The following is a 21,461-nucleotide window of genomic DNA, read 5'->3' as shown; positions in this document are numbered from 1 at the left end:
TCTAAAGATGCTTGTGAATAGCAGGAGACCCCCCTAGCTTGGTAGGGGTATTCCTCAAAACTTGTATGCATTTTTTTTATTATTATTTATATGTGGAAATATGACACTGAAAGATGTAGGTTATAACCATTATGACTACAAATCCATATTATTATGTTCACTTATACTGCTTTTAACTAAAATTCTGTCTATAGTAACTGAAACAAATGTCGATGTTCCTTGTTTAGAAATAAGGTATAGAATTTTTGTTGGGGGATATTATCCTACCTAATATATCAACTAAATTACCTTAAGATGGTAAACGATATATTTTAACGGAATATTAAAATAATAAGTAATTTCTACGAAATAATTTACTTACTTTAATATATGTTAACTGTATATCTTGTAAATAATCGGTCAGGATAGCAGGCTTCCTTAATTATGTGATAAAGTTTGAAAAGAGCATTGCATTAGAAACATTCCACACACAATTATTGGGCAAGAATTATGATTACAGAATTATTTTCATAGTTTCTACCCCTTAGGCATTGTTTCTGGAAACAGTTCTCTAAATGTCTACATAAAAAGTTCCAATATTGATATAAACTAATAAAGAAATAAAACCACTAATATAAGTTGTACAATTTGTTTCATTCATTTAAAATAAATTATATTACATAAATAAATATATGAATATATCCATAGGAAGCAATTTCACTTGGGATACAAAGACTATGGAGCATATTTTTTTCTGTTTCTCTTCTGATAACTTTACAAATCCATAACCACAAACAATAAGATGTGCGTATATGATAGTTCTTGCACTGAAACAGTAACAATTTCATAAATTACCGAATATATAGAGCACCATTTTTCATTACATTCCTAAATAACCCATTATTATTTTTTTGAATGTGTTGAAATAAACCATCTAAAGAACTTACTTAAAAAACGTTAACATATTTTGTTTATTTGTTTAGGGATCTCTCTCTCTTTTATGAACAATATTAAATCATTTAGCACTCTACGTCTACTATTAATATATCATCATAAAGATATTTATGAGTGTATAGCTCTTGCAAATTACGTTCATATTGATTATTATCATTATCAATATTAGAAATATAGCGTACGGTAACTAAAAGTAAAGATAATTTCTGTTTAGCATGTAGCTTTTGCCATTTTCTACACATGGACTTCTTCATGAATAACTGGTTATCATAAAGCGCCTTTGCCATCCTAAACTTAGATTGGGTTTGATTTCTAGCAGGAGACAATGTATTTATATAGCTCGCACTTATGCTTTAGATCCATGTCTTATATAGCCGTTGTGAAGAAGAATGCTCAACTCCAAAAAGAATTAACCAATTCTCTGTCTCTCAGCAGATTTAATACGTAATATGTAATTTATGCAATACAAAATAGTAAATACTACATAAAATACTATTTTCTTTATTTGATTCTCCTCTTGTTTGTATAGATTGAGATCATTAGCTCTGTTTTTACAGTGTTACTAGATAAGAGAAATTATATATATTTAATTTCTAGTTAAAGAAACCTACTGTTACACAAATGGGCATTCTTTAAGCTCCCATTGGTCATTGAGTCCAGCATGTGAGATAGATTATATTCAAATCTTTATTTTAAAATTATAATTATCACAATTAAGTCAATGTATAATTTGATGAAATTTCTGATTGTTTCTCCCTGATCACTGCAAAATCAGCGATTTTAGTTATAAAGCAATATAACTACAATAAATCTAATTATGACTATAATTGTTATTCCAGATTCAGAGATATCTAAAAACAAATTGTCCAAGAACAAATAATATGTTATATGTTGCTACATTTAAACTCTGAAAAATGTATTCATAACAGTACAGTACCTCTATGAAAATTTCAGTTTTTTGTATGTAAACATCAGAAGAAAATGCGTCAGTACAGAACATTGCTCAACACCATGCTTTAATTTTTTTTTAAAAAGTTGAAGATCAAAATGCTAAATAGTGATAATGTCAACCACATATACTGAAGAAAAGTAACATGTTCCAACAGAAATAATCCCAGTGTAATAGCTTCCTTAAAATGATTGCATATAATCATAACAGAGACTGAAAAAAAAATAGAAAGTAAGCACATTGTACTACGAACCTCACTGATTGAACAGTCATTAATGATGGTCGAAAATTGAGTTTTCACAACACACATAAACTCACACACAATTCTCATATACGTACCAATACACTCACAGATTCATACAACTTCTTCTTCATTTATAAGATAAATAATTTAAGTTACAGAAGCTCCGAATTGTAGAAAATAACGTAAGTTCGTAATAAACTATCACCGGTAAATCAAGCTGGAATAATGTATTTTATAGTTTGTTTTATTGCTCTTTCATATTACGCAAGATTCATCTCCTCACCGACGTCTTTATCTACGCCATTCATTTACAGATTGCTAATAAGAAATCTTTATCACTTATATAAAAAAGACGATTTTTAAAAGTCTTATCATGTGACCAAATATTGCAGGTACAACTTGTTTTTCTCATGTACGTACGTATCAAAATCACTATAGTTGGATTTGTCTTCTTTTCAATGTTTTCTTATAAAGCTTCCCCCTCTCCCCAAATCCAACCTTATTATTGCAGTGTAAATAAATACACAAAAAGCAAACATATCACTTGATCAAAGGACTTTCTTCCAGTAGAAAAACGGCATCAAAAATTACAAAAATGGCCACTTTCTAAGTAGAAATTCTGCAAAGTTCACAATACAGAAAAAAAAGCCCTGTATGGGATCAGTCCAAAATAGTTTTTAAAATGAATTTTTTTCTCTTTCACATTATCACTCACTGACATCACGCTACGGTAGTAAACGTGGATTGAAACGTCCCATGTGTAAAATAAGTCCTGTAGGATTGTGCCTTGTATAATACAAAAATGGGCGTTCGAATTTTAACTTGTTGTTTATTTCGGGCACTCTTGCTTGTCGAGGTCGAAGCGCTAATGGAAGTTCTGGTTCTGGCTCACTTTCCCAAATGGACGTTTCTAGTTCTTCCCAGTGACGTAAGGGACGCCCTGTGCGTTGAGGGAAAGGATAGGTTTCAACATGGCGTTCTCCACTACCATCATCAGCACATGGAGCGAATTCATTCATTTGAACAAAATCAGAAAGGTATAAGTCATGTCTACCATTAATACCACCGAGATCTGCACGTTCAGGTGTTAAAAGATCACGAATACCCATTCTTCGAAGAGCTGCTGTTAAATTAAACATGGAACGATGTGCAAATTTAGGAATCTGAATTTCTAACATGCGTGGAACCATGCTGCGGAGAAGTCCTGACCAAGCTTGTTTTGTAGATAACCTTGTTTCAAGCCTAGCAAGTCCGTCGGAGTTGAAATGTCCTGGTTGTCCTGGGAGTACGAGAATCAAGCTAACTTCTTCACCTTTGAATCGTATTTCTGCTGCGGTGGCGTCCAACTGTGGGTCATACCCTGCCATGAACTCACCACGCCAGACTGCTGCAGGCACGAGAACCAATCGCCTTTGTCGAATGTACGGTAACACCACGAAGTACATTTCGCCATCCCGGTCATCTGTTGAGGCTTCATCACAAACGCCCTAAAAGAAAATTAAAGTAACATTACATTGTATATTGTATGAACTATCTTTTAACAAACTTTAGTACAATTCTAAATACCATTTTACAATGTTTGTATCTACAACTAAATGTGAAGTGTTACTTTGTGTTTGAACTTATGTACACATCAGAAGATTTTAATATACTGTTAGCAATACATATTGATTTTTATGTATTTATCATCGCTGAAATAGATATGTAACCAGCCATAGTCATATACTACATTACATCAAAACAAGTTATGTACTCGTAATAAATATAAGTATTATGCACGGAACATATTTAAATACAGTTACATTGAATATGCTGCAAAATATTTTCTAGTAAGTGGTAAGAATTTTTTTCCTGTGAAATTAAAATTCAACATTTTCCTTTAGAAGTTATACTATATGTAGTTTCATTAATATTTTTTCGAATATTTTATGAAATAAGTATAAATAATTAGTCCGCAAGCTAAGTTATCCATCTACCGTTACTTGTATATATAGATCGCGCATTTTTTTTATTGCGAAACCTAGTTAACACATTACAAAATGGACCTTGAAGTAAAGAAAGAATTTTCAAACTTATGCTAGATGCAAAACTATATTAGCTGGTAACTCAGTATCAAACACCAGCTATAATTCTAGCTAAATAAGAGTAGTTCCAGGTAGAAATTACATTAAAGTAAGCAAAATGTGCTAAATACGTACTTAATGACAATTTCTGATTGAAACTAAAATATATTTTTATATATAGCACCTCAGGTTATTTTTTAATCAAATCAACATAACAACAAATGACAAATTCCATACAGGAAGCAAATTACGCATTTATTAAAAAAAAAAAAAAAGGGGGGGGGGTTAGCATAGTTGAAGCAAATCTTACTGACACTATTTGGATAGTATAATCTAAGAAAGTGAAATTAGCTCTGAACAAGATGAAAATAATTTATTACAAAACTTTTAATTATGCGTTTCGCAATACTATAAACTGCATTCTTTCCATTTTGCTTAGATAATTTATAAGGACAATTTCAATGAAAGCTCAAAATGTAAATATATATTAATTACTCTTCTTTGTTTTTGGCATTCTATAGTAAAAAGTATTGACTATTCCTTATCATTTCTGAAATAAGTATTTTATATGTCTGGATCTACTGATAAAGTCATTATTTACTAATAAACTGTAGTTTCAGTTACTTATAAACTTTCATACATTTGAAATTATTTCGATTTGTAATTATGTTATAGATTATGATCATTTGAAGTTAATAAAAATACAGATTTATCTTATACGGAAATAAATATAAGGTAAATGAAATTTTAGGAAAACTTAAAGAAAAAGTTTTGACTTTTGACATCCACACGAAATAAAGACTACCAGTGGTATACATGCTTTTGAAGTAACTATTTGGCTGAAAATTAGGCTATTTCTAAGAAATTATCGCAACTGATGCAACTATTTATAAATGGTTGTACTCGTACATGAGGCAAGTCATTGATAATAGCAGAAACTTTCAATAAGTAGTAACTAAGCGTCTGAAGACTTTATCAGCGCATATCGCCTTTTTTCTACTTAAGAAATGTCTGGGGATACCGAAACTCATGTATTTTTCACGTACCACTCTCACATGGTCCATGGCTTCCAAGGTATTTTAGCTTCATAATTGCTTGAAATGTGCACTACAGTCAATCGTCAATTATTTTTTGAATGAAAATCAATGGACTCAAGCAAGCTTACCAATTCGCTTACGAGGTTTCAATGTAAGAAAAGTCTCAGATTTAAGCCTTCCAACTTTCCTGTCCTCATGTTTTGGAGTGAAGCCACTTGTCTCCAACATACTAAACATTCCAGTTGATAAAGTGGATATTCACCTGACGGAGGGATTGGAGATATGGAATGGTATATACAATAATGAGACTCCCGCTGTGTTAGACTTACAACAGAACTTGGATAAAATCATATTAACGGCAAAAATTGATAAAGAATTGGTCCCTGAAAATACATCTGATATTGCCCGTTTTAAATCCTTACAAAGAAAAGAATCTGGTGCATGGCTACAGGCTACACCGTCAAAAAATATTGGAACTTTCTTGGACAAAAACACGTTTCAAATTTGTGTCATTCTACGTCTCGGTTTAAAAATTTGTCACAGTTTCAAATGTACATGTCAAGAACAGGTTGATGAAAAAGGCTTACATGCATTAAGCTGTTCTAGGAGTGGAGGTCGAATTTCTCGTCATGGAGAGCTAAATAATATAATAAGACGAGCTCTTGCCAGTATTGATGTCCCAAGTATTTTAGAACAATCTGGAATGTCCCGAGATGATGGGAAACGACCAGATGGAGTGACATTAATCCCTTGGAAAATGGTGTAACGACTGGTACGGGACGTTACATGTGTTGACATTTGCACCTTCCCATTTAGCTTCATTATGTAAAGAGGCAAGAAATGCTGCTGAAACGGCCTATAAGCGAAAACACACGAAATATTCCAAATTAAAAGAAGATCATATGTTCATTGCCTCTGCTACTGAAACAATGGCAGTTTTTAGCCAGGAAGCTAGGGAATTCTAATGTAAAACGGATCGAAATTAAATCTCAAGACGGGAGATCTGAGGAGTGCACAATTTTTATTTCAACGCATTAGTTTAGCAATACAGTGAGATAATGCGGTTAGCATTTTAAGTTTCTTCCCTTCTTCTAAAATGGAAGATTTTTTATTTAAAATGAATGGGAATTTATGAATACTTTGGATTGAAAATTTTGTAAACTATTTGAGTTTTGTCAAATTCGTGATATTCCTCATGCTACTTCCAAAGATGTGGAAGATGGACTTACTCGAGCTCCTCAATTATGAAGTTACTTGGCCCTATAGAAGAATGCCCGGACAGTGCATTTGAAATATTGGATTAAAACAGCAACATGATTGGAAGGAACATTGTTCAGGATAGAAGATAATTAATATGTAGGAATGATGGAAATACAAGAGAAGTCATTGAAGATAGCGGAAAATTATAAATACCTCATTCAGAATGCAGATGACAGTGAAGGTAGATGGCCGAATGAAAGAAGAGGTAACTAGAAGATTATTATAAAAAGGAAACGTTTGTTCACAAAAATAGAATTTATATCCCTCCTAGATTGAAACATATCTAGGAGAGAGAAACTGTCGCTATACAATATACGTATATGTATTTCACATTCATTATAATCTACGCTGCGTGTACATAAAAAAGGAGAATGTAATAGAATCCAGCAAGTAGGGATGAGATTCCCAAGAAGTATTTTCAGAAAAACGAGAAACCTTCGGATCAGAAATGAATTCTTTGGCAATACATTCAACGAAGAGTGTTCAAGGAAAATATATCTACTACACTAAATGGACATGTACTAACAATGAAGACAAACTGCTTCAATAAGAAGTTTTTACATGTTGAAGGTGACAGGAAAGTGGCAACTAAGAAGACCAAAGAATAGGTAATAGGATGAAATACAGAAGAATGTGGAAAGAAGGAGAATAAGATAGGGCAAGATCCAGGATGAAGAGTGGTGGAGTGAAAGAAATCATTGGAGAAGCCTCATACACACTCAGGCCAAGTGTGATGAAAGAAATGAGAATTTATGATGAATGATAATGAGTATAAAAGTTCAATTCATTATTTCAAATTTGTATGAATTTAGTGTTATAGAATCTAACAACACGTAACCATTAATTTATATTCTTGCCAAAATTGAAAATTATATTGACATTTAATGTGAATGAAAATTTTCTTAAGGATATTTATACTTCTAACTTCTTTACAACCAATATTAAACTTCAAAAATGTTGTACCTTACAGATGTCCTATTTTAGGTCCACATACATGATTTCATTATTTATGTAGTTCTAGTTCTTTCATCAGGAAATACACTTCCAGTACCTTATACAATATTTTTTTTTGGGAGAATATCATTCCTGGTGTGTTTGGTTCAGATTAACTTTAGAGTGACTTAAACGTGAACGGTATAAATGCAGCGTTCTAACATATGCAAAAAAACACTACAGTACAAAAACACAAACTAATATATGCTAGGTTGCAACTCATCACAACGAATGCTACCTAACCAAATCTTCGTAGAGGCGGAGCAGATGGTCGTTTGCGGTAGCGCGAAGAAGAGTTCGTAGGGAGCAGACGCGTCAGGAGAGTGGGTATAGGTGTAAATGAAGATGTTACAAAAAAAAAAAAAACTACACATTTCTTCTACATGTTTAAAAACCTACTGTCGTACATAAGAAGAAATTAAGAAGTTACTTTGCAGCGGAACGTTCTTTCACATATTACTCAAGTTCATCATGCCTTCCTTATCCACTACAATATTACATGGTTACTTTGCAATACGTTTTGTAACATTATTACATATGTCACACTTAAGATTCACATATATTTTGATTATATATACATTGTTCATGTGAAGGAAATATTACATGTTTCTTTCGTAAATTTTACAAATTTATATGAACCTAAAATAGGATATCACCGCTACTTATCTTTTTCATTAAAATTAAATATCAGGTATTCATGAAATTAATGGTCCACTTCTGAAATATTTAAGTTCAAGAAGTTTGATTATATTAGTTACAATATAGAAAGGATTACGATTGCAGTTATCACTGGATTTGATTATTTCAATGTTGAGTCTTGTAGAATTAATTCTTAAGAGTAGTATTACACATTTTAAAAGGGCTGGGCAAAGTATTACTATGTTTTGAAGAAACAAATGTAGAGTAGTATTACACATTTTTTGGTTAAGGACTTATTTACACTTTTCAACATTTATTTGTTTCTTCGGAGTATGATGATATCCTAAGCCTCACTTTCGGAATATTGCTCAGGTTAAACAACAATAAACACAATTAAAATCTTCTTATCCAATAAAGATAAATACAGTTATAATTCCTTTTCATTTTTATTTAATCTAACCTAAATAATCTCATGAGAATCGAATCGTTGATTTCATGAATGCAAAGACGTTTTAAATTTTAATATACCAAGAAAGGAGGAGTCACAATATTTCTAAAATTTCTTCTATTTGCGTTCATCAGTATGATCGAAACTTTTATTCATATCGTACTTGTAAATATTTGTCTGAGTAACGTCAAATGGTAGAGTTCAATAAGATTTTTGGTTCAAAAGATCCAATATATTCCAGGCAACAATTTTCTTGTAGGCCTTATATCTCAAGAACTACATATAGTGTAACCAAACCTGAACTATCACTTAACTTAGTATGATGTGCTTACTCCGCAAAACATGCGGAAACTTGATTTAGGAACCGTTCAAAAATTTTGGTGGGCCCTGATCCAAAAAATTCAGTATATTTCATTCAATCAAAAAATTTCTTGAACGCCCTATATCTGGGGAACTACATATAGTGTAGCCATACGAGAACTATCATTAACTCAGTATAATGTATTTTTTCCGCAAAAAAATAAGAAAACTCGATTTAGGGGCCGTTCAAAAATTTTGTGGCCCCTAATCCAAAAAATCCAACATATTTCATTCAATCAAACCTTTTCTTGTACGCCCCATATCTGGAGAACTACATAGAATGTAGCCAAATCCGAATTATCACTTAACTTAGTATAATGTGCTTTATCTATAAAAAATAAGAAAACTTGATGTAGAGGCCGTTCAAAAATTTTGTGATCCCAAAACTAATTATTGGCCAAGATCGCAATCTTTTGATCCATTTTTGGATCATTCCTAAAATTCTTGTTTCTATTTTAAACAGCATTTAGTAATTAGAAAAGAGAAAGAAAAAGTATGGAAATATTAGCTGGTCAGTAATATTAATTTTCGTTGATAGGAAATAACTTCTTGCTATATATGCATATTCTTCTCACAGAATTAATGATTAGTTGTTAGACATAATTCCTTTCTACATTACATCTTTTGCTATACTGTCATTTTTGTTTCGTTACCATGTATTTTTAGTGTCTCATTTCAGTAGATAATTTTTTTTCTGAGCAAAATTGTGAAGTTGTGATTTCTCCTTTATGCAATTCATAATTAAGACATCATATCAATTCACTTACAAAAATATTAATAATAAATACGTTTATAGTTATCTTTAAATCACCACGTATCGACGCACAAACACCATAAACACATTTTGTGAATATCTTCAGAACGAATGGATAATCTGGGTACGGTTTTCGGTATTCAGTTGGTTAAATTACGTTCTCTCTATAACAGAATTTAATCGCAAGAATGGCTTTTCGGTACCTAATTGAGAAACCACAGACTCATATATAAGTTTCATTTTGCGACATTTCAGAACATTTCAGACTCTATACTCAGGTTCAAGAACTAAAATGAATATTTAAAATATTTAGGAAAAATTAGCATAGAGAATATTTACCTTAGACCGCTAATTTCAGAAATTACTGGGTGTACAGACAGAGCCGCATTAAAATTTATACTATGCCTAATGTACACCTGTGTATTGTTTTTAGTTTCAAGATTGTTGTTGGATGTTGGATGTTGGGTGTTTAATATGTGCATCAGATCATCAGATTGTCCGTATCAGTTTACAACTATACTCCAATTGTCCAAATTATCCGATTATATTTATTACTTTTTAAACGAAGTTTTTAATTTTTTTAATTTTTTTTTTTTTATTCAACACTACTTTCTGAGTCTCGTAAAACTTTATTCTATATCATGTTGATCGTCTGATCATCACCTTTTAAATGTTCGGATGGTTTGAGATGGGTGGCTCATCAATACTATCTCTAATATGTACTTTTATCTGGTCGACATTCACTTTTGTAGTACCGATGTAAATATCGTAATATATACAAACTGACGTATTCCATACATGTAGTTGAATGTATTGTATTTATGGCATTCCGTGTACCAAATATATGTGCAAATCTCATCCTAGTATAAAACATGTCAGAAAACATGAACATACATATTATGTCTACATATAATTAATTGATTATAATAAATGAAAATACTATTTACATGAATGACATTGAGTAAAAAATAATTTTACTATAGTTACTCTAGAATATTGTTCATGTTCTTCATTTAGAAACTCACTGACCAAACAAAACGTACCATTTAATAGAATTTTTCTTATTACTTTGAACTTAATAACGTTTTTAATCAGATTAACAGTTTGAGGTAAATGATAAAACAATTTAATGGATGTCTTGAAGAAACCTTTCCTACATATTTCCAATCTACATGAAGGCACATGTATATTTTCTTTAGCTCTTGTATTATGATTATGATACATACGTTACACTGTGTAGTATGTATAGCGATGATAGAGTTAGGACATTTAACTTTCAAAATAATGGTTTGGAGTGACTTTTTTTATTATTATTTCGTGTGATAGTTTTGATTATTTTTCTTTCTTCTTTTTGTGCTGTGAAAACTTCGTCTCATCTTGTAATGTTACTCTATAACATAATTTCATATCTTATATGAGATTCCACACCTGCATAATATAATGTTATGATTGATGCATTTATATATTATAGATTAATGAGTGAAATGCAAAACACATCGTGCTCAATTTTTATACAGTTGTTTTATATGATCATCAAATTTGAGATTCTGGTTTAATATTATACCTAAAAACTTGGTTGTAGAATTTTTATGTAGAATTTTAGTTCCTAGATTTTATTCTTTTGTCATTCGGTGGTGGTAAAAACTAAATACTTTGTTTTCGATTCATTCAGCACGAGTCTATTCTCCTAGAACCCTACTTTTGGAAATTATTTAGAATTTTGTGGACGCTTTGTTGTAATATATTCACATCTCTTTGAGTTATTAGTAAGGATGTGTTATCTGAAAAAGGTGCCATATGGATGGTCTCGAGGTAATTTGGAAGGTCATTTATATACAGTAAGAAAACCAATGGCACTAGTACACTGCTTGTGGGACTCCTAATTTTATCCTTTATGTCTGGTTTATAGCCATTTATATTGTTTAGTTTATTACAATGAGAAAATTTTACAGCTTGTTGTCTTTTGCACATATATGATTCAAATCACTTAAGGGCAACTCCCTCTAACGACATATTTAAATAGCTTTCGTAGAAGTACATTATAATCAACAGTTTCAAACTCTACCTAAGTCACAGAATGAATCTTTTTTTTTTTTTTTTTTTTTTTTTTTAAAGTTTCAAAAGAAATATATATCGAACATATTCTCGTAGTGGAGTATATTTATTTTTATTTTTCAGAAAACGATGTTGTAAGGAGTTTATTACTTAATTTTTTCACCGAAATTTATTATCCGTTTAGCCATAACTATTTCAAATATTTTGGAAACAGGCGATAAAAGTGATATTAGTCTATAATTAGATACATCATCTTTCTCGTTTCGTTTATGCATGGGTATTACCTTTACTAGTTTTAATTTACACGGAAAGACGTCAGTGCCTAGAGAAAGATTAATGAAATAAGTAAGTGGAATGGATAGTTCATCAGCACAGTTTTTGAAAATGAAATCTGGTATTTCGTCTGGTCCACATGATTTCTTATTCTTAAGTTTTGAATGATAAATTTGATTTATTTTCTATCCACAGGTGTAAAGTACAAACTATGCTTATTAAATTTATACTTTGTAAGATTGGTTTATTTACTTGTTGAAAATGTGAATTTTCTAATTCATCGAGTGATTGTATGAAATAGTTATTCAAAATATTTACTACTTTGATAGGAGAATCTACTTTAATGTAATTATTTTTAAGTATTAGATTAGTTCGTTTCAGTGAATTTAGATCCATTTCTATTTTTATAATATTCCACATTTCTTTATTTTTATTACTGCTAAATTGCATTCTATTTTCGTAGTACATTCATTTTGTTGCACGCAGTGTTGATTTGTATACTTTTTTTTATATACTTTAAGTAATATTCTTGGAAGGAGTTTTTCAACGTGTACTTACTTTCTTTGTGCATCTCCTTTACTTTTATGGTAGAAATTTTTATGTCCCGTGTTATCCATGTTTTGGTGTCGTTCTTACGTATAATTTTAGTCTTTCTGGAAAAACTTTTTACTTAAGGTTAGGGTGTTACTAAAACTATTAAATTTATCTTCAAATAGATTGTGATTATACATGTGAGATTAATTTTCGTGTTGCAATGATGCGTTTAATTTAATGATGAGGAGTTTCCTTTTAAACAATTGATCCTTATGTATCATGATCAGAAAATTCTACAATTATGTTTTCACAGGTTTAATGTATGTTCCTATTCTTCAGATTTGTTAATGAGTGATTCCGATTTAGCTGTTGTTCTGGTGGGGAAGTTCATTATAGCTTCCATACCGCATGTGCTCAAGATTAGACCCAGTTCATCTTCCGTCTTTGAATCTTTTAGATGGTTAATGTTTATGTCACCACACATTACAATATTATGCCCCAGAGAACTAACTTCAGCAAGAAAACAATCTATTTTATTTAAAAACCGTTTTACCTTATTCGGTGTTCTACACAATGCCGCTATAATGAGATTATTGTCCTTATGCTTTGCTATTGTGAATTCAAGGCATTTTTCTTCCTGAGTTAAGTTTAATTTAATTGGGGTCATGGTGAAGTCAGTTTTTGCGAATATACATGTACCTTCACGTTTAAAGCTTTTCGTACTATATGAATTTATTAAGAAATAACCGCTTAAATTAAGTATTAATAATTCATCACTTCGATGCCAATGTTCGCAGATACACAAAATATTTATTTCATCTGATGATCCGTTAAGTAGAATTTCAAGATTTGATGTTTTGTTCTCGAAACCTTGGATATTTAAGTGAAGAATATTTAGTGACGTTTCTTCACTTCTTGTAGTATTTTTCTGTATTGTTACGTTCTTGCGGTTTTCTATTTTAATATTCAAATTTATTTTCACTTCTTTTTATAGATGAACTACAATCTTGAAATTCTTCTCTTACTAATTTATCTTTTCTAATTGTAATTGAGATATTCTGAATTAGATCGATGTATTCGTCAGGTTCAGAATACTCAACTAGTTTTCCTATTCTAACTAAGATAGAGAAATAGATTTTTGTGCCTTTATTCGCAAAGACATCTTAGTTAGAATGATATCCCTAACTAACAACGATAGTTGATTTTTCTCTTTAGATGTAACCCATGGCTAGTACAGCTCTCTCTGTTTAATTTTCTTATTTTCAAGAAGTATATATTTTGAGATTTTATGTAAAGTTCACGAAGCTTAACATTTTTTTTTTGTTACTTTTTCATTCACACAAGAGTTACCCATTAAGTCATGACGATAAGATATCGATATCGTAATGAACTTAACATTTGAATTGCCTTCAAATAACATTTGAATTTCAATTGCTATCCAATAACATTACAAGAACCTGATTTTGTCTTAATGAAAATATGAAAGATTTTCCGAGGAACACAGCTTTGCGACACTTCTATGATCACTTTGTACGCTGTCTTCCAATGGCATTTCACTTCATTATGTTTTTTTTTTTTTTTTTTTTTTTAAATCTCGACATAGCACTTCACTGTTTATCTCCTAATATATTTTCTACTCTTATTTTCTTTATGGTGCCCATATACTTAATCTGCACGCAAGTTTCATTTAAAAGTATTTTATCAAGTGTCTCATATTCTTAATCTGAACAGATACAAAATCCACATTAAAGTCCAATCCAGATCCAAAATCCAATCTCGGCAAACGATCCATTCACTTCGCAAGATTCACTCTGGTTCGCGTGTCACCTTATTTTTGTTGTTCGTCTCTCCATTGAATAACTTCCGTGTCATATAAGCCCGTGTATGCAACAAATTGTACTTCCTTAATCTACTACTGTTTTCCCACTGGCGGGTAGCGTTCTCTTGTTGCGATGATGAATTTTACATCGGTAATACAAAATGAAACATGGGGCCGCGGTGGCTCAGTGGTAGAGCGTTCACCTCTGGTGTTTGGGGTCCCGGGTTCGATCCCAGCCCCCGCCAAGTGAACTTTGTGGTGGACAAACACCGTGTGCGTGGGATTTCTCGGGGTTCTCCCGTTTCCTTCCACTTTCTTCATTCCACCATTTCATTCATTACTCATCATCACCGTCTCCTTTAGTCTAACCGGCATAACCGTGGGACGTAAAACTCAAAGATTTCATTTCATTTTTACAAAATGAAACATCAACATAAAAATAAAAGAACACACTAGAGATATTGTTGATGAGCTTCCTGTTTTAGAACTATCAAAAGTAATGACTAACACGGAATAAAATAAAGTTCATAAAATGTCAGACAATAACGTTGAAAGGAAAACAATAGAGGCATTTTTCATTTATTTTTCTTTTAAATAATAAATTTAGACTTGAATGATTTGGTACGGTCAATATAATGCATATATAAAACGGGTAAGACACGGTAACTCTGCAACAAAAGGAGTGAACAGGTACAGGATCTGTCTGTAAAGTTATTTTTTATTATTATTATTATTTGACAGACTAAGATAAATGTCCTCTATGTTTCTTCAAATACTTTTAAAATTATTCCTTTAATTCTTGCATTTGAGAGTAGAACCTGAAATGTTGTATAACAACATAAAGTAGAACTTTATGCCAGTATATATATGTTAGTATATATTTGAATGCTTAGTGTGATATTTCTTAATTTGACACATTTTCTTTCTTTAAGAAAGAAGACTCAAAATTGATGTACAATAATGATTTAACACTAAAGAGCAGATGATGGCAATACTGGCTAGAGAATTTGTTGATGCCTCTTATAAGTAAAAAGTATGTTATTACACCAAAGTTTTGTATTTTTTCTAAAAGCGTTGTCAAGGCGACAATGAGATGAATGATTAAAAAATAACAGGAACAGAGTGTACCTGAACACTTTTACATTAAAAGATAGAGGTTAGGACTCGAAGGTGACTTTCAAGTTTTTATTTACTTACTTATTTATTGATTTTGTTCCTAGACTACGAAAAAAAAAAAATTGGTTAAATGATTTAAGTAACTAAAAGCTTGTATAAAAGATATATATTTATACAGTAATAATATATATTAATCAACTGCATATCCAGGTAGGGGAATAAGTTAGAAGTACTGGGGATGACATGAGAATTTAGATGGACATTTCGTAGACTATAAGAGGGATAGGCAACCTTCAAGAAGATATCCTTATTTATTTTCATCCTATCCCTGTTATCTTTTAATAACTCACCTTGTTTATAGTCTTGACAGTGTTTTCAGAATAAAAGCAAAAATTTATGTTCAATGAAAAGGACAATATGTTGGTTGGCTCATTAGTAAGCAATGTGCTGGAGTATTCATAACAATGTTCTGTGTTTGTTCATTGTCAGATCTAACTGTATATATCTATGAACGTAGAGAATAGTTACCCATATTTCGACAATTTACGTGTTGTTCTGGGAACAACCTATGTCAGATATATGTTGTAATTAAGGATCTAGTATCACACTATGTTGATCTTTCGAACTAGAGTGTACTATTGTGTTATTGATGTTCCCAGAATAAACGAATTAAACAAGCTTTAGTGTTAGGCTTAATTAATTGTGTTGGGAATATGACACAAAGTATTTATATGGACACTGTCTGTTGTTAAGTATCATTGGAGTTAGCTTGTGTAAACAAGTTGAGATTGATTATGATTTTAGATTGAATTATGAAGACAGATTTCGTTGGAACTTTTAAGATTACAGTAAGAGTAGACATTGGTTAAGAAGACTGGAATAGTGATTATAATCCAGATCAGTAATTATAATAGAGTAGATTAAGAATGTTATGAGTATATGTATGCGTACAGATAGAGAATAAAGCAAATATGGAAGAGTATGGTTTTAATTGGTAAGTCCAGTCGATGTTCTCTTTCAATGAAAAGGTGTATACGGTGATGTTTAAAAGTATTTCTATTTCATAGTAAGGAGTTTGGGATACATAAGTTGCTCGTTAGAATTCTAGTGATTGTCAGAGATCCTATATTCGTCAATATAAATGTACAATAATTACCTTTATATTGATATATCATTACATAAAATGTAACCACTAGTTAGAAACAAAAATTTGACGTTAAAACCTATACCTTTAGAATATAACATATTTCTTTTACACATGAGAAGCATAAAAAACAATTACAAGGTTGTATTGATTAATCCATTGGTTCCGACGTTATTAGCATAAAACAAATGTATAGGGAGACTATTAATTTTTGTTAGCAAATGTGCAAATACAAAATATGGATTTGATTTAATAGAAATATATTTACAGAAACTTACTTCAAAGAAATTTGTGCTGAGAGCCGCAAGTGGTGGCCTCATCATAAGATTCGCTCCTCGAAGGTACTCTGTGATCTTGGCTCTTGTCTGCATTTTTATTAGTTCGTTAGTCCTCTGACGGATGATATCAGCAATGTCTTCAAAGTTTACTTCTTCTACGAGACCATCATAAAATGCTCTGGTACGTGCCTTATAGAATTCCAATACTTTTCCTTTACTCTAGGTAAGAAATGAAAGAAAAAATAAGTATTATGTTTTATACATATCTTAGAGTGTATTGAGGGTGGTGAGGCTTCATATTTAAAAAATAGTGTAGTATCTAAACCAGAATAATAAATAAATAGATACAAGCAATAGTCAAGACTATTATTATGTCTCTCCAAATATTTAAAGTAAATGAATAAATAAATAAAATCACAATATTGTGCACATTACCATTTTACAGAAATCAAAGAAATCTATGAAAAATGAAAGAAAGTATTCAAATCTATTACTAGCCTAACCGGCATAACCATGGGACGTAAAACCCAAAGATTTCATTTCATTTTTTTCAAATCTATTACTTTAATGAGAATCAAAAAACTCCAAATTAAACTCAGACTAAAGGAATTTACACAAATATGACTTCTTATATTAAATATAATATACATGGTAACTAAAGTTAGTATGGACGACAACTCAAGAATAGTTATATTTCAAACCAAGTTCTACACATTTAGTTATGGATACTACAACATAGGTTGATATTTAAATCTGTACCTAATGTTCTCCTTATGCCTATTTCATCTTTATATTCATTTTCGATCTTATTTTTATGAACAAAGCTAGCGACTACAGCCGAAATATAGAATTTCAATTAATACTAATACTAATACAAAGAGTTTTGAGTTAAGTTTCTTTTTAGTATGTTTCGTGTTTATTACAGAAATATTCAGTTTTTATTCAAATTTCGAACGAAATATTTATGAATTTTGGAAGCTTCAAAATCACGTATTTCAATTTTCCTTCCCATTTTAGTTTTATTAAAAATAAATCAAATATAAATATAAGTGAAAAAAAGTGGTATCCTTTTTAGAATCTCACATTATTCCATTTCTTAACAGTGAACTACTGATGCTTTTGATTAAGGTGCTGAAACATAAGGACTCAGATCCCTTGGCACTCCAATATTTTCTCTTTAGGATTTCAACTTTTTCAATAGCGTTTCGAGGTTCTTCGAATGTCGTTTTCCTTACATTCTACATGCCATAGTAAACCTAACAAAACTTCTGTTGTGCGACAATACACATTTTTATATTTATTTTTTCTTTAAGTACACAATTAAGAGAAGTTGCAAATAGATATAAAATTCAACACAAGTGTAAATATTTTCAATGTGTATTGAAGAGTCAGTGTTCATGACTTACTCAAGGAAAACATTTATTTTCAAGCTGTGCTAACGAATTTATCAACTGTATTCCAATTATAATAATTAATAATAATAATTTTCGTATTAGCAACATCTCATTAAACACTTATACAGTAGGAAGATCATCTCATCTTCTTTAAGATGAATAAAGTCATATTTGTTGTATACAAAGGAAAATAATGAGTTAAGTATTTTATGTTATCATAACGAGACATGAATTTCGGGACCTAGATCATAATAATGGCCGATGTATTAATTAGTGAATTGTTAGTAGATTTTATTTTTTTCTCTGCTTATTGAATAACGTGTTACTAGATTCACTTTGAATTCTTGAGATACCAAATAAATTGAAGACAGCTGCTTATGAATGTAAATAAAATAAATATTTGTAAACGGGAAGTTGAATAATTGTGGTAAAAATATCACCATACCATATATATAAAGGTGAGCACAAGTCCCTTTGTCCAATATATGAAAAAATACTTGTTTTGGGGAAAGCAACTTTGTGCCCACTATCTATCTATCTATCTATCTATCTATCTATCTATCTATCTATCTATCTATCTATCTATCTATCTATCTATCTATCTATCTATCTATCTATCTATCTATCTATCTATCTATCTATCTATCTATCTATCTATCTATCTATCTATCTATCTATCTATCTATTTATCTATCTATCTATCTATCTATCTATCTATCTATCTATATCTATATATATATATATATATATATATATATATATATATATATATGTGTGTGTGTGTGTGTGTGTGTGTGTATAAAGTATTACATATGGAAATATAGTGAAAACATTATTACACAACCTTAGAAAGGGACAATATAATCACTTTTGCTGAATGCATCATCAGATGAGGAAGTAGCAAGAATAGAAAGAAAAAATAAAAAACAAAAAATATAACCACCTAGTACCCACGCGGACGAGTTACATTTTTTAATTTATTATTATTATTATTATTATTATTATTATTATTATTATTTATTGTTTTGTTTTTCATTTTCCTTCTTCATAGTGATTCCGCTTCCAATCTTGTGAAGTATTCAGCGAAAGCGCTTACACTGTGCATTTTTATTATTGCTTTATATTTTTTCACAATTTTCTGGTAAATGCTTCTGTCAAAGTTCACTTTAGGATATCTTTATTCGAAGCATATAGAAAGTAATTTATATTGAAGTGACAACACTGCTGTGTTCGATTGTCGTTTTGTCTGGGAGACAAATGATGAATATAATGTGTTTCTGGGTAGTGTATCGATCTGTCTATACGTTCATGTTCCCGTATTACGGTGTGTGTGATCAGTGGACGCTGTTAAAGCGAGGTACAAATACATACCGCCCTAAACTATTTTTATCCATGCAGAACAGAAGTTTTCATCAAGTTCAGGCGCCACGAGGTCGAAATATGTGTCAGATCCACAAAGGATTACGTGAGGCTTATGGTTACAGTGCTCTGCCTTATCGGATGGTTGAGAGAAGGGATGTGGCAGTCGCCATTTAGCATACAAAAGCATAGAGGGAGGGGGGGGGGGAGTGCGGATTGAAATAGCTACAGCCAACATCATGTGGAAGCACTACGAACAATGCTCGAAAATGATCGGTAATGGACGTGTAGTTAACTGGCTAATGAACTGAACATTTCTTTTGCTTCAGTGTACCATATTCTAACACCAATGTCGGTATATGTAAAGTTGCAGCCAGTTGGTACCGCATGTCCTAACGAAGGTGCAAAAGTAGCGGCAATGGGAATGTGCCAGGGCCGGATTAAGGGGAGGGCTTAGGGGGGCAATATCCCCGGGCCTCCAGGTGGACAGTTGCCTCCACTCTGATCAAAATTTAAACTGGCTATCTAAAAGAAATCATGAAGATACAATTATCATCATAAAATAAAATATGACCAAAAATATAAAACATATTCCCTTAACTTTCCTACTGTACTTTCACAGAAATGTATTAGGTAAAGTCAGCAGCGGCCACATATTTTTTCTAGCCCCGAGCCTCCAGACGGGTTAATCCAGCCCTGAAATGTGCACACTTACAACTTGAACATTACACCATGAAGGTGTTGATTTTCTGCACTTCACTATTGCAATTGATGAATTGTGAAGAGATTTCTGTTCTGCACTACACTATTGAATTTTGTGAGAGATCCTGCGAACCAAAATTGAAACGTCAATCTCGTGAATGATGCTACTCGAAGTCCCTATGACCGAAAAAAGTCAAATAAGAACCAGTAAATTTTAAGGTCATCATGACAATGCCCTATGACCACGAAAGTGTCATCTTCTCATATCAAGTACCAACAGAGGTTACCATAAATGCTGCATACTGTGCTTCGTATCTGAGTCATTATTTGAGGTCAACATTGCTACGCAAACAACCACATCTCCTGCAGTCTTATTAATTCATGTCAACTTATTCTGCTTCATGTCATCGCCAGATGTTATACTGCCCGTATGGTACAGACTCTCTTACAACGATGGGGTTTGGAGATACTGGAACACCCACAATATTCCCAGATATGAGCTCCAGTGATTTTAATTTAGTTCCCCAAAATGAAAGAACTACTTCAGAGACAACGTTGCCGTGATATTCCCAGCATGTTCATGCCTGGTGCTCTCTTACAACCCTCTCATAAATGGGGAGTCTCAACAGTATCCAACGTCTATCAGAAATCGGGAAATGTGTTCACCAGAGAAGTGGAAACTACATCGAAAGAATGTAACCATGTTTACTTGAGTAACATACTTCATTTCCACTTCCCAGATATGTTGGCTGTTCAATCTAAATGACTCTCGCAGAGATATGATATGTGCTACTTCTAAAATCATGTAACTCACCGTCATCAATGTGCCTTACATATCGGCCCTACTGCTATTGCTTTAATTTTGTTTATACTTTCAGGATTGTGTCTAAAAATCAAAAATTAATCTAATGAATGCGATGTGTGCACTAGGTAAAGCACATACGCATTTGAATCAGAACATGTCTAATGTAAATCAAGTCTATTTCTATACAATATATTCCATGTGTACGAATACTGAAATGATAATCAAAACTGTAAGATGTTTGTTTAAGCGTAACTTTTGTCGGTAATTTATGTAATAAATTTCAAAGAAATCATCTATTTGAA

The 21,461-nt window shown here is 31.5% G+C and overlaps 1 protein-coding gene across 1 annotated transcript in view; it reads right to left on the bottom strand.

Moving 5' to 3' along the window:
- Positions 1–614: 614 nt before the first annotated feature.
- LOC145688441 (uncharacterized) overlaps positions 615–21,461 on the bottom strand; it is a 140,425-nt gene continuing 119,578 nt past the window's right edge. The window contains exons 4-5 of the mRNA XM_081762678.1: positions 16,900–17,118; positions 615–3,613 (exon numbers count right to left, since the gene is read on the bottom strand). Coding sequence (XP_081618804.1) covers positions 2,852–3,613; positions 16,900–17,118 — 981 coding nt within the window. The 3' untranslated portion in view covers positions 615–2,851. The remainder of the gene's footprint in view (positions 3,614–16,899; positions 17,119–21,461) is intronic.

Source organism: Thermobia domestica, chromosome 1, assembly GCF_964235325.1.
Source record: "Thermobia domestica chromosome 1, izTheDome1.hap1.1, whole genome shotgun sequence".
Taxonomy (NCBI): domain Eukaryota; kingdom Metazoa; phylum Arthropoda; class Insecta; order Zygentoma; family Lepismatidae; genus Thermobia; species Thermobia domestica.
The sequence above is the reverse complement of the archived record's forward strand: the minus strand, read 5'-3'. Positions and strand labels throughout refer to the sequence as shown.